Below are 12,678 nucleotides of genomic sequence, written 5' to 3' on the forward strand. Positions count from 1 at the left end.
AATCGGGAGCGGTGGGCGGTGACGTCACCGCAACAGGGAGGGGCGGGGCGAAGTCAGAGCCACGCCTCCCCTGGGGGCGGAGGCGGGGGTGGGAGTGTCCGTGCGTCGTCCGTGTCCGTGTCCGTGTCCGTATCCCCGTTCCTGTCGCTGTCGCCTGCTTTTGCCAGCCGTGACCCTGTCCCTGTCCCATCCCTGCCCCTGTTCCATCCCCTTACCAGCCGCTGTCCGTGTTGCATCCCTCACTCTGCCCAGTTCCATCGCTGTCCCAGCCCCTGTCGCTGCACTTTTCCCTGTCCGTGCCTGTTCCATCCCCGCCCCTGTCCTGTCCTCTCCCTGCCCCTGTTGCTGCTCCTGTCCCCATCCCTGTCCCTATCCCTATCTCTATTCCTGTCCCCGTCCCTACCTCTATCTGTATCCCTGTCCCTCTCCCTATCCCTATCCCTATCCCTGTCGCTATCCCTATCCCTGCCCCCGTCCCTATCCCTGTCCCTATCCATATCCCTGTCCCTGTCCCTATCCCTACCCCTTTTCCTGCCCCGTTCCCTGTGCCATCTCTGTCCCTGCCCTTGTCCCTGTCACTGTTCCTTTACCTGCTCCGGTCCCTGCTTCTGTTCCCAGCTCCTGCTGTGCCCGGGAGCTCCCGCAGTGCCTCCTGCCCCTCTCCCAGCTGTGCCAGGGCTCCCCAAGGGGCTGGATGAGGCTGGTGAGTGGGACACAGAGAAGCCATTTCCTCCTACACCCTTCAGCCCCTTCCCTCAGCTGCCACAGCCACCTCACCCTCCCCAGGGGCTCAGGGACATTCCTGCTGGGTTTTCAGGTTTTTGAGCGGTCCTTATTCTGAAATGGAGGGGTTTTGTCCAAAATGGGTGTAGTAGTTGTCTGTGTGAGGGTGGATAGGGAGAGGGCAGTTAGTCATGGTAAATCATGACTGAAAACAGCCAAACTAGAATTATTGCTTGTACACTCAGAGGAAGCTGGAAAGCCTGAGGGGTTCTTTTATGGTTTCTTTTTCAGTTTGGCTTCTCACAGCACCCTTGCCATAGGGTTAGTTGGATGAAAACACAGAATAAAGGTCATAAAACCAATGTTGTACACATCAGGAAAATATGTACTGATTCCATGTGACTTGAGGCACCATCAGATATCAGGTGGTCAGAAGCTGGCTTTTCCTTAAAGCCAGTCTGCATATCACATGTTTTCCTTGTTTCTCTACCCAGCAATACCACTGACAAGCAGTGATTGCTGGGTTTGGATCATATGAAGCTTTGCCTCTGAAATCACAGAAAAAGAGTGTATGAGCCACATAGACATCAGAAAAAGCACTCATCCTTCCACATGGATCTCAAAGGGGTACAATGAAATGCAAACACATACAAATGTTGTCTCCTTAATTCCCCAGCAGTAAGTGATTTCCCAGGAGGAATGTGTGAGAAATGTGGGAGATTCAGAACTCCTGAACAACTAACCAATATGATCAAGCAGAAGCCATTTATTGTTTACATTACGGACATATTTATAGATTCTACAAACTATTAAGTACACACTTCTTGATTGGTGCCTTTGTCTTGTTCACTCGTTTTCTGTCTGCACTTCTCAGAGTGTGTGATTGGTTACAGTTCAGGTGTTTCACAGTCCTGTTATCTAGTCCTTGTGGTCTTGATATTAGGTTTCTCAGCCTCTTCTTTCTTAATTTATCACAGTTTATGATAAATTCTCAGTAGCCTTGATGAATTCCTGAGGCTTTGATAACAAACTTAGGAGCAGGCTGGCTGGTGCACACCATGGCCTAACCCTTGCAAAAACATTGCAACAGGAAAATGACTGGGGGTAAAATTAGAGAAAACCGGGGCGTTACATTCACATTCCAGCAGAATTATAACAGTACAGAAAACAGAGGGTGAAGCACAGTCACGACTCCCTGGGTGGGATGTGGTCAGCATGCCCAACTTCCCACACACAATCCATGCTAAAGGGGACTGAAGGAAGGTGGAGCAGAGTGGAGACACCAGGCCCACTCTGGCGGAGTGGAGACACCAGGCCCAGGCTCTGTTGAAATCCTGGCAAGAGGGGGAACTCAGTGGTGCAGATAAACTGTATAGCAGCTGAAAAATGAGGAGGAAAAGGGGATGCCTTGCTTCTGAACCAGCTACTGTGGCGAGGTCACAAATGCCCACCTCCACCCCAGAGGCTGCCTCAGGTGTGATGCTGACATTAACCACCTCCAAGGTACAACCCTGGACATGATGCATGACTAGAGATACTCTACTAAAAATAGAGTAACTAGTGCAAAACCAGTATAAAAGTAAGTTAAAAATGGGGACAAGTTAGGGAAGATTCCACTGTAACTTCTGGGATTGACTGACTGATCAGGCTGAACCTGTCAAAACTATATGTATGGTGATTGTTTATCACAATTGCTCTGAATAAGTTTTTGCAGCCAGATCCTATCACAAGCAATCTTTGCACATTAACCTGTCACAGTTGTCTATTACAATAATAAAAGATTATTGTTCTGTAAACTGTCCTTCAAAATGTAAGTCCTTCAGGAGCATTAACAGTGTGTAAATTACTTGAGAGTGCAGCCTCGGGAGAGGGTCTCTAATGCTTTTAGTGTGCATTCCTGGATCTTTCCTGAGGTGCCAAGAGACCAGATTAAGGTGTAGAAACCCTCAAAGGGGTTTTTGTGTTTCCCTGTGACCCTGAAAGAGTCAGCTGAACTACCTTCTGATCCAGTGGACTATTCACTATTCAGTGAAGAGTTGGATATTAGGAAGAATTTCTTCACAGAATGGGTGATTAAACTTTGGGAATGAGGTGCTTAGGGAGGTGGAGGAGTCACCATTCTGGAGATCTTTAGGGAAAGACTGGACATGGCACTCAGTGCCATGGTCTGGTTGACAGGGTGGTCACTCATAGGTTGGACTGGGTGACCTTAGAGGTCTTTTCCAACCTAATTGATTCTTTTATTCCGTCCTCATAGCGGGACCCTGACAGACTGGTCGGGCACGAGTGTCTCGGCTTTCCTGGGGCGCTGGCAGTCTGATCAAACACGCAGGGTTTGGGAAAATCTCCGTTTCCTGGGAGGAATTCCCGGACGCCCACCTTGTACTGAGCCCGCCTCGCCGCTAGGGGGCGCCACACCATCACCACGCTGGCTCCGCAGCCATGGCAACGGCAGAGGGGGCGTGACCAGTTTGCTGGCCGGTTGCTAGGCAACAGGGTGCCGGGGCGGGGCGGAACCGCCGCCGCAAAGCCGTGACTTCATTGTCGTAAAAAGAGAAAAAAACCGAAACCCCGTGGTGCTGTAAAATGCCGTGAGGCGCGGCCGGCGGGGCCTGAGGGACAGAGCCCGGGCCCGGTCCCGCTCCATATGCCCCGAACCGCCCCGTCCCGCTCCATGTGGGGCCGCTCCTCGTCCACATCCTCCTCATCCTTCTACTATGGCCCGGAAAACAGTTAGCAGGAAGCGTAAAGCGGCGGTGGCTGCCGCCGCGGGGACCGGGGGACTCCAGGGGGAGCAGGTAAGGGGTGAGGCGGGGGGGTAGGGGAGAAACGCTGGTTCCCGGTGGTGGGAAGGGAGAGAAGCGCTGGTTCCCACGGCACGGCGGACGTGCCGGTCCCCGGGAGGAAGGGGGTGACCCTGTTGTCCGACGGATGGGGAAGGAAGGTGTCCTGGGGGGTTGGGGCTCCTGGGCAGGGGCAGCCAGGGTCCCGGTGGTAGCCAGGGATGAGGAGCCCCCGGTCTCGGTGTCACCTGGGAGGGACAGCCCCGGTTCTGGTGTCATCCCAAGAGGGGCGGCCCCCAAGTGCCAGGGTCACCGGGAGGAGGAGCCCCTGGTCCCAGGGTCAGTGCCCCGCTCTGTGCCCGCGCCCCGGTGCTCGCGGTGCCCCGTTGGGCTCGGCCGTTGTTCGGTCGCTGCCGCGGAGCGATGATGGCCGGATGGCTCTGGCCCGGCCGGAGGAGGCCGAGCGCCGCTGTCGGTACCGGGGAGTCACCTGGGTGTCACCCCTGCACCTGCCAGGCTGAGGGGGAGGGCAGTGTGCGCTGCCCCTCTCCCGTTCCAAGCGCTCCGCTTCTTCCCGTGAGCATTTGGCGTACCAACGGTGCCGAACCGCCACCGACTGTCGTTATATTGTCGCCGCGTTACTCCTTTAGCAGATATTTATGTTTAATTCGCGCTGCTAAAGGCTTGTCAGCATTCCCGAGTTAATTTCCGTGCGCTGTGTTCCAAAGGCTTCAGGGTTTTGCCGGGGATATCGTTGAATTTGAAAGAGTGGTGTCTTAAAGTTTGTTTTAGTTGCTTTATCCAGTGTCTAACTTTATTATCCACAGTACGGGTGGGATCACTCTGTTCACAAAAGGAAAAGGCTCCCGCCGGTGAAAAGGTCTCTGGTGTACTACGTGAAAGGGAGAGAGGTTCGGATGCAGAATGAGTCCAGCTACCACCGCTTGTTGCATGGATACGCAGCCCAGCAGCTCCCAAGCCTCCTGAAGGAGAGGGAATTTCACCTCGGAACACTCAATAAAGTGTTTGCCTCCCAGTGGCTAAACCACCGACAAGTGGTGTGCGGGACAAAATGCAACACGGTGAGTGCCACCTCTCGCTGTTTTGTTTCTCTCTCCTCTATAATTATTTCACCTCCACCCTCAAACGATGCTTACCATAATCAAAGTGCATGGATGACCAGGGAAAACATTAGGAATTAGGAGTGGTGTCAAAATCGCGCCCGATTAACTTTCAATGAAAGCAGTGCTTAAGGATGATCTATTCTCATCTGAATATGTGGCATTGTAAGCCCCAGGAGGCACCTCTGGAAGCATCTGTATGACCTTACAGAGCGATTTACACCTGGTTATGGGATGAAGAGCCAACAGTGGGATTGGATCTTTCCTTTAGTCCTGCAGATGAGAAGCTAATGGACAGATATTAGTCTCTAATGGTGGCTGTCAGTGCTTGGCCAGACTTGCTGTTAAGGTTCCTTTTTTCTGTTACTCTCAATCTTATACAGTTTGGTTTTACATATGGTTCTGTGCTGATGGCTTTTAAAAGTTGTTCTAAAACTGTGGTTAAACTCGAGGTATTTGTCAGAGCAGCCAGAAATGTTCTGAGCTAAAAAAAAAAAAAAAAGAATTTCAGATCTTCTGTGTTGCTTCTTGACTTCATAATTATTCACTCTAAAACTGTTTCCAGTGTTTGAATAGCTTCTGTGGTTTATGTATCTTCACGTGCTTCTACAAAAACTGACAATTCCTCAGGTTCTTGAAGTGATGCTTTGAAACATTTCAGGGGAATATTAAAATGGTGTCTAATCCTGTGGGATTAGTAAATGGAGGAGACCATATTTCATAGGTAGTATTCGCCACCAGAGTTAGTAGCCCAAGTTCATTCGCTGAGGTTGCAATTTTATGCCAGGAGTTGTGATTGAATTAGTGCAAAATTCTAAACTGCAGGTTAGTTGGTGCCACAGATGGGAATTGAGGGTTACAAGGAGTAATTGCATAGATGCAGCAGCTCTTAAATCTCAGAGCGTATCAGGTGCTGCAATTGCTTCTTTGCCTCAAGATCCTTCTGTGCCAAAGCCATGCTCAGTGGTCTGACCAGCAAGGGTTAGTGGGCTGTTGTTTTCCATTTCTGATGAAACATTCTGAGATGTTCTGTTATTATTCACAGTTGCACAGGGGGAGGCTTTTATGCAGTAGCTCTGAAGAAGCAGGGTCGAACTGTATAAACAATCTTTTAACAGCAATAAGCTCAAAATAGAATCTCTCTGCCTACTTTCTCCACATACGTTCATCTCCTCAGCCAGTCAGCAGCCAGCATTGCTTGTGGTTGTAGAGCTGCTTACGGGAGAGAAACTCCTGCTGAAACACAAGCTCCCAAAAATCTTGCTTACTCTAGCGAGTTGACTGTGTGTTTTATAGCGTTGCCATGATTTTGCTGTGTTCTGTAACTTTTGTAGCTTGGGCGCATCTGCAGCGAAGATAAATGGGCAAGTGGGTTGTTAACGCAACCTTGCAGAAAATTGTTTGGAACCAAACAATCATGAAGCTGAAGAGGGATTCAGTAGTATTGTTGTTCCCTTTGCACATGCTGCAACCTAGAGTGTTTGTCCACAGCCAGACTTAATGTTAGAGACAGACCTCCTCTGTCATTGAGCAAAAGATTGCAAAAGAAGTTCCTGAAGCATTGTGAAAGATCATATATGAATTATGACTGCTGTAATAGCTGTACCTTGTTTGTGTTGTGCTCACATTTGAACAAGTAAAGCATTAAACTCTACACTCTAATTACAAGATTTTTCTCTCTCATCTCCTTAGTGAGTGACCTATTAAAGAAAAATGCCTTTGCTGATTCTCATATGCTGAAGTTGTGGCATTCAAGTTGGGAGTAAATTGAAAACACCTTGGTTGACTTCAGCGAGGTTTGCTGCATTGGAGTTGCATTTAATTAAAGTTAATGCAAGAGAAAAATATAAACTACAGCAGTTATTTTAATCAGGGCTTGACTGTGGCTCTGACTGCTTTTAGCATTTAATTTATAAATTACCCTTCACTGTGCAGTGCCAGCAGGATTCAGTATTCTTAATGACAAAACAAAAATACGCTCTTGTCATAGAGAAAGACGTTTGGGTTTAGTCACTCGGCAGTTACTAGTTACTATAAAAGTACTGAAGAGAATATGGAGTTTTCTGTCAATTACTCTTTTTTTTTTTATGACAATTATAATTTGTTCAGTTATATGGAATAACTTTTTATCTTTAAAACTAATCAAGGGAGTGAAATAACTTTATTCTTCTCCATGGTGCTCAAGTTGAGCAGTAAATCAAACATTTCAGATATTTGTGTTCTGTAAAGGTGCATGCTTTTTCTGGTTGATTTAAAATTATGGGAACTATTGTAAGCATTCAAGCACCTAAAATTTCAAATGAAATCACCCAGACTTTTCACGTGGGCTTTGCAGAGCCGGGATTCCTGTTTGCAAGAATTTCCTAGACCTTGCACACAATGGGCTCCTTAATGTTTTTCCAATTCAAATGAATGAGCAGGGAACTTCGTGGGGGTGCAGACATTTAGGGTGTGTTCTGATAGGTATCTAAATTACCAAAAACTGATGCTGTGAAGATACATAGAAGAAACTGTCTCAGAAGAAGATATGGTATGTAATCTGCAGTCTTCTGTTCAGGCTTCATAGAGAAACTTATGAGACTTAGGTAGGAGACAGGCTTATGGCAGACAAAAACATAGAACACAAAGTTCTGTGTTTTGGTTTGGTTTTTTTTTTCCTCTTTACTATTTCAGGAAATTATGAAGGATAAAGTAGCATCTAAAAAGTAGTTTCTGTAATAATTTTTCAGCTTCTTTTGCTCTGTTAGTTACATGTACATGTTCAAGATATAATCCTTTCGCTAATTGCAAAGTTAAAGATGAAAAACTGATAATAACTGTAACTCATTTCCTAAATACAAGAAGCTAATTAGTTTCCAGTTGCTTGAGAATATATTTGCTTGCAATCTAGTTTGTTTTTTTTTCTTTTTCCAGGCAAGCTCTATAGGTGTATTTGTGTTGAAAAACTTCCTTTCTGAATGCTCTGAATTGGTTTCTAAGGCAGCTTTTCCCAGGCATGCTTGGGTTGGTTTCTGAATGCTGGCTGAAACCTTTTCTCTCTTTAGCAGATTGCTGTGTTTCCTTGGCTGCCCTGTTGTAGGTCACCAGCTCTCATTTCCTATTAGAGACTTTAAACTTGTCTGTTCTATGCATCTCATACAATTACAGCCCGGTCTTGTAGTCCTGGGATTGTGGTGAGAGTACAATGGGAAGTTTCTCCTCTGTCTGTGAATGTGAACTGTCTATGAGGAAAATTATTTCCACTTGCTTTGCAAGTTAATGTGTCTTCTGGCTTTGCATATGTGAGGAAGCATTGAGATGACAGCTCATTTCTGATCACATGCAGGAAATGAGAAGTCCCCTCCAGTTTGTAGCTCTACTCAAAGTCCAGTGAACAGTGACTGAAACTCGGTGTAAATAAACCTTTGGTGCCTGTAGTTGATATCTCCATTCACATGTATTTCAGTGGCTCGTGACCAAATAGCCTGGTGTTGGTTTCTTGTCTGAAGAGTATTTGCTTTTCTGTCAACAGCATGTGATACTGTGTCTGTCTGGCAGTTTCTGTTCCCAGGTATGGTGTGAGTTGTAGGGATGCCCTTTAGCAGACAATGTCTGTCACTTCTCCATCCTTTGCCATCTGTCAGCATGTACTGTTTCCCAGCCCCCTGAAATTAAACACAGAGGGCCAAATGCAAGTAAAAAATTATAAATGTGAATTTGGCACTGCACAAATGCAGTAACATCAAAGTCTGTGGCTATTAGCTGGTAGTGCTTAAGAGTTCGACAGAAAGGTGGACCCTGCCTCATTTCAGGGTCTTGTCTCTGGAAATGTTAATTCGAAGTCAACCAACTTGCTGGCTGCTTTTATCTTTCCTCACTTCTCAGGTGGTTTCTTTATATTGTGGATTGTTTTGCTTGAGACCCTTTCAAGGAGGATGTGCAAGGCCATTATACACTTGAGTTGCCTCTACTGCATAACCTGTTAGTAAGTTTTGTGCTAAGATCAGTGCATGTTAGTGTGGCTGGAGTAGTTGCCATTCCCTGTGATGTTCGAAAAGTCATATCAGGAAGATGAAGTCCTAGGTGACTGGAAAAGGGAAGCCATTGTATCTGTCTCGAGAAGTGGTAGAAAGGAGGACTCCAGGAACTACTGACCTGCCAGCCTCCCCTCTGTGCCTGAGAAGATCATGGGATCTAGTTTCCTCCTAGAAACTCTGCTAAGGCACGTGGAGGACAGGGGGTGAACTGAGGCAACCAGCATGGCTTTACCAAGGGTAAATCCTACCTGACAAACCAGAGGCCTTCTGTGATGCAGTGATGGCAGGAGTGGACAAGGAAAGGGTTACAGATGTCATTTATCTGGACTTTAGTACAGCCTTTGACATGGTCCCCCACAACATCCTTCTGTCTAAATTGGAGGGAGATGGATTTGATGGACGGGCTGTTGGGTGGTGAGGCGTTGGTTGGATAATCACATCCAGAGGTGGTTGGTTGGTGGGACAAGTGGAGTCCTTCATGGATCCGTACTGGGACCAGTTCTTTAATATCTTCATTAAGGGCATAGAAGAGGGATCCAGTGCACTCTCAGCAAGTTTGATGGCAGCACCAAGCTGAGTGGTGCTTTGACACACCTGAAGGATGGGATGCCATCCAGAGACAAGCTTGAGGAGTGGGTCCATGGGAACATCATAAAGTTCAAGGCCAAGTGCTGGTGCTGCACCTGGGCTGGGACAAGCCCTGGTACCAGCACAGGCTGGGCATGAACAGCCCCAGAGCAGCCCTGCCCAGAAGGGCTTGGGGGTGCTGTGGGTGAGAGGCTGCACATGGCCCAGCCATGGCACTCACAGCCCAGAGAGCCAAACGTGTCCTGGGCTGCATCCAGAGCCCTGTGGGCAGCAGGGCAGGGAGGGGATTCTGCCCCTCTGCTCTGCTCTGCTGAGACCCACCTGGAGCACTGCATCCAGCCCTGGGCTCCCAGCACAGGAGGGACAGGGACCTGCTGGAGAGAGTCCAGAGGAGGCCACCAAGGTGATCAGAGGGATGGAGCAGCTCTTCTACAAGGAAAGGCTGAGGGAGTTTGAGTTGTTCAGCCTGGAGGAGAGGAGGCTCTGAGAAGACCTTATCATGTCCTTCCAGTACCCAAAGGGAACTTATAAAAAAGATGGGGACAGACAAATTGAACAGGGCTTGTTGTGACTGGAGAAGAGGTAATGGTTTTCAATTAAAGGAGTCACGCTAGATAAAAGGAAGATTCTTAAGCTTTACTATCAGGGTAGTGACGCACCAGCCTGGGTTGCTCACACAGCTGCTGAGTGCTCGATCCATGGAAGCATTCAAGGACAGGTTGGACAGAGTTCTGAGTAATCTGGTCTAGCTGATGTCCCTGCTTGCTGCTGGGCACTTGGATAAGACAACCTTTAAGAGCTCCTTGCAACCCAAACCATTCTATGCTGCTTTATTTTGATCTTCAGCAGAAAGTGGACATACCATGCCCATTTAGTAAAGTGTCCATGTTTCTTTGGGGCTTGGCATATATTAGTAAATCTGTATTGCTACAGAAAAAAGAAGCTGATGCCAAGTGTTTTCCCACCTGCACATTTTGGCTAGCATTGGCTGTGGAGCTTGCCTAGTGCATGTGGCTAGGGAGTCATCTGGATCAGCTTGCTGCTTTGTGTGCAGACAGGTTTTCTTGTAGGGTTAATTTCACCAAGGCAGATACAGTGGACCTTGCAGCTACTTGAGCACTAGTTATTGTCACAAGGGTGATGAGACTGTTTAGGTAAGGTGAGGTGGAGGTGGGTGGTGAGGAGGAGGCATGTAGATTCTCAAAAGATAGGCTTAAGTCAGTTGTGAAACTTGAACGTGATTGAGTCTCTCTTAGTGGCTGTTTTTAGCAGCGCAGTGTATTTATGTTGGGTTTCTTTCAAAAGTTACTATGAATGACAAGAATGTGCCCATGATTTCTGAGAGCACTGTGAAGAGCTGGTGCACAGAGCATGTTGTGAGCTCTTGCATGAAGAATGAGCAGTCTCTTTCATGCATATCATTTGTGCCTTTTAGATCTCCATCCATCCTGCTTGTGTAATAAAAACAGGATGGCACCCTTTAGTTTTGTTTTGATTGATTTGTGCAACCAACTAAAAGATAGGGTAGGATTTGGAACTTTTCATCTGCTGTTTTTTGTGCAGGGGTAGCAGCTGAAGACATGAGTCTGTGCTGCCTTGAAATGGCATTCATAGACCTCTCTTTTAATCTTGCTGTTTGAAGTGAATGCTTTCAGTTGAAGATACGTGGGAGGGAATTTATCTGTATTGGATTGTTAGCTTTCTGGGTGTTTCTTCCCCCTAAATTATTGTGTCCTGAAAGGCAGGCCAAAAAATGAAAAAACCTGCTAAACCATTCTGCTCTCAGTATTGCATATGAGAGTATGATGGGTTTTGCAGTTCATACTCTCATCCTTGGATACTCTGGATACATCCTTGGATAAAGACTGCCACAGTCTTTACTTTTGGCAGGTTGATTAATGAACTTCCCTCATCAGTGAAGCGAGGTAGTTCCTTAATTAACTTGATCCTAAGCAGGTTGGACAGCTAAGAGGACAGCCATATAGTAATTGCAGGGAAGCCATTTGCTAAAATGACTTCTCACCACTTCTGCAGGCTGAAAGAAAAATAAGCTATCAGTCTCTGCAAATGTGCAAAGATCATGAAGTTTTATGGCTATAAAACCATAGTTTTATAAACTATAGTTTTAAAACTAAGACTTAAAACTAAGTCAGCTGTAGTACCTAACCATGCTTGTCTGCCTTGATCATAGCACTGTTGCAACCTGTACATCCAAACTGCTTTAAAAAAAATAGGGGAAATGGATTTCTCTCTTCTGTGTCATCCAGGCTGTTTCCTTGTTAGAACACAGTTGTCTGGCATAGAGCATGGCAGCTGAGTCTGCTGTGTTTCTCACAGATGAATTGTGGTCCTTGCACTTCTGCCAGATGGCTGAAGCAATCCAGATATCAAGGTAGATCCTTGATGTTGTTTGGCATAGTAAAGATTGACATGCATGTTTTATTAGAAGGAACAACCAAATTTGTGCAAAGCTTAAAATCAAGAGACAAATACATGCAATTCAGTGTTTGGAGACTGGTGGAGTTTTTTTTATGTCCAGTGAAAACATTGTAGGCTGGGTTTTAGTTTTTATATAATGAGTAGCTGGGGAAAAAATTCTTATTTCTCTTTGAGATAACTGAACCATACAGTAATTTTCTCTGTTATCAAGACTTCGTCAAGACTTTTAATGTCTACACTGCTTTGAAGTTGTTGGCAGATGTACTCATTTCAACAGCTGAAAATATTTTGTATTTTATTTACGCTGGTGTCTTTAAAATTCCTGAAATGGTATTGAAATTTTCTGCACTCTTAGCTGGGTTCTTCTCTTGTTTCTTAACATTTCTCCCTTTTTGGCTTTAAAAATGTCTGTCGACCGTGGCTTATCTTGGCTTCTGTTTGCTGGATTTATAGGGATGATTTCTGGGCAGCCAGAGGTGCAGCTTTCAAGTGTGAGGTTTTGCTTCCTGTTATGCCCCAGGTGGTGTAAGAATCTCTGTGTGTAGGCAGTGGTTGCTTATTTTACTCAAGGGAGGTGATGGTTGTTTTTAAACTACTCAGTGGCCAAGTTCCTTACCAGGCAAGTGGAGAAGTTACTGCTCTGACCTTTACATCCAAAACAACATAGCAAGTCCCTTACATGTGCAAAGTTTAAGTTCTTTATCTTTTTAGTCCAATTAGTTTAGAGTTTAGGTAAAAGTAGTTTGCATTAGAGTAAGTTTTTATTAACCAACACAGGTGTATGATGAGGGTGTCAGACTGGAGAATGCAAAGGGGTTTTAATTTCATTTGTCCTACCAGTTGACTTGCACTTCCAGTTGTGAATCTGTTACAGCTGAAGCACAATTCTTCTTAGTCCATGAACATCCTTAGGTGTGGATGTGTTTTCCTAATTAGTACAACATTAGGACCTGCAGTTTAATCCTAACTAATAAACTGTTAACTTTTTTAAGGTTTTGGATATTTTTC

At 46.1% G+C, this 12,678-nt stretch overlaps 1 protein-coding gene across 9 annotated transcripts in view; it reads left to right on the plus strand.

Annotated features, from left to right (window-relative positions):
- Positions 1-3,270: 3,270 nt before the first annotated feature.
- Positions 3,271-12,678, plus strand: part of DCAF12 (DDB1 and CUL4 associated factor 12) — a 32,150-nt gene continuing 22,742 nt past the window's right edge. For all 9 annotated transcript variants that reach the window (XM_077172324.1, XM_077172325.1, XM_077172328.1 and 6 more), the window contains exons 1-2: positions 3,271-3,521; positions 4,334-4,588. In XM_077172324.1, the coding sequence (XP_077028439.1) occupies positions 3,441-3,521; positions 4,334-4,588 (336 nt within the window). In that variant the 5' untranslated portion in view covers positions 3,271-3,440. The remainder of the gene's footprint in view (positions 3,522-4,333; positions 4,589-12,678) is intronic.

Source organism: Agelaius phoeniceus, chromosome Z (assembly GCF_051311805.1).
Source record: "Agelaius phoeniceus isolate bAgePho1 chromosome Z, bAgePho1.hap1, whole genome shotgun sequence".
Lineage (NCBI taxonomy): Eukaryota > Metazoa > Chordata > Aves > Passeriformes > Icteridae > Agelaius > Agelaius phoeniceus.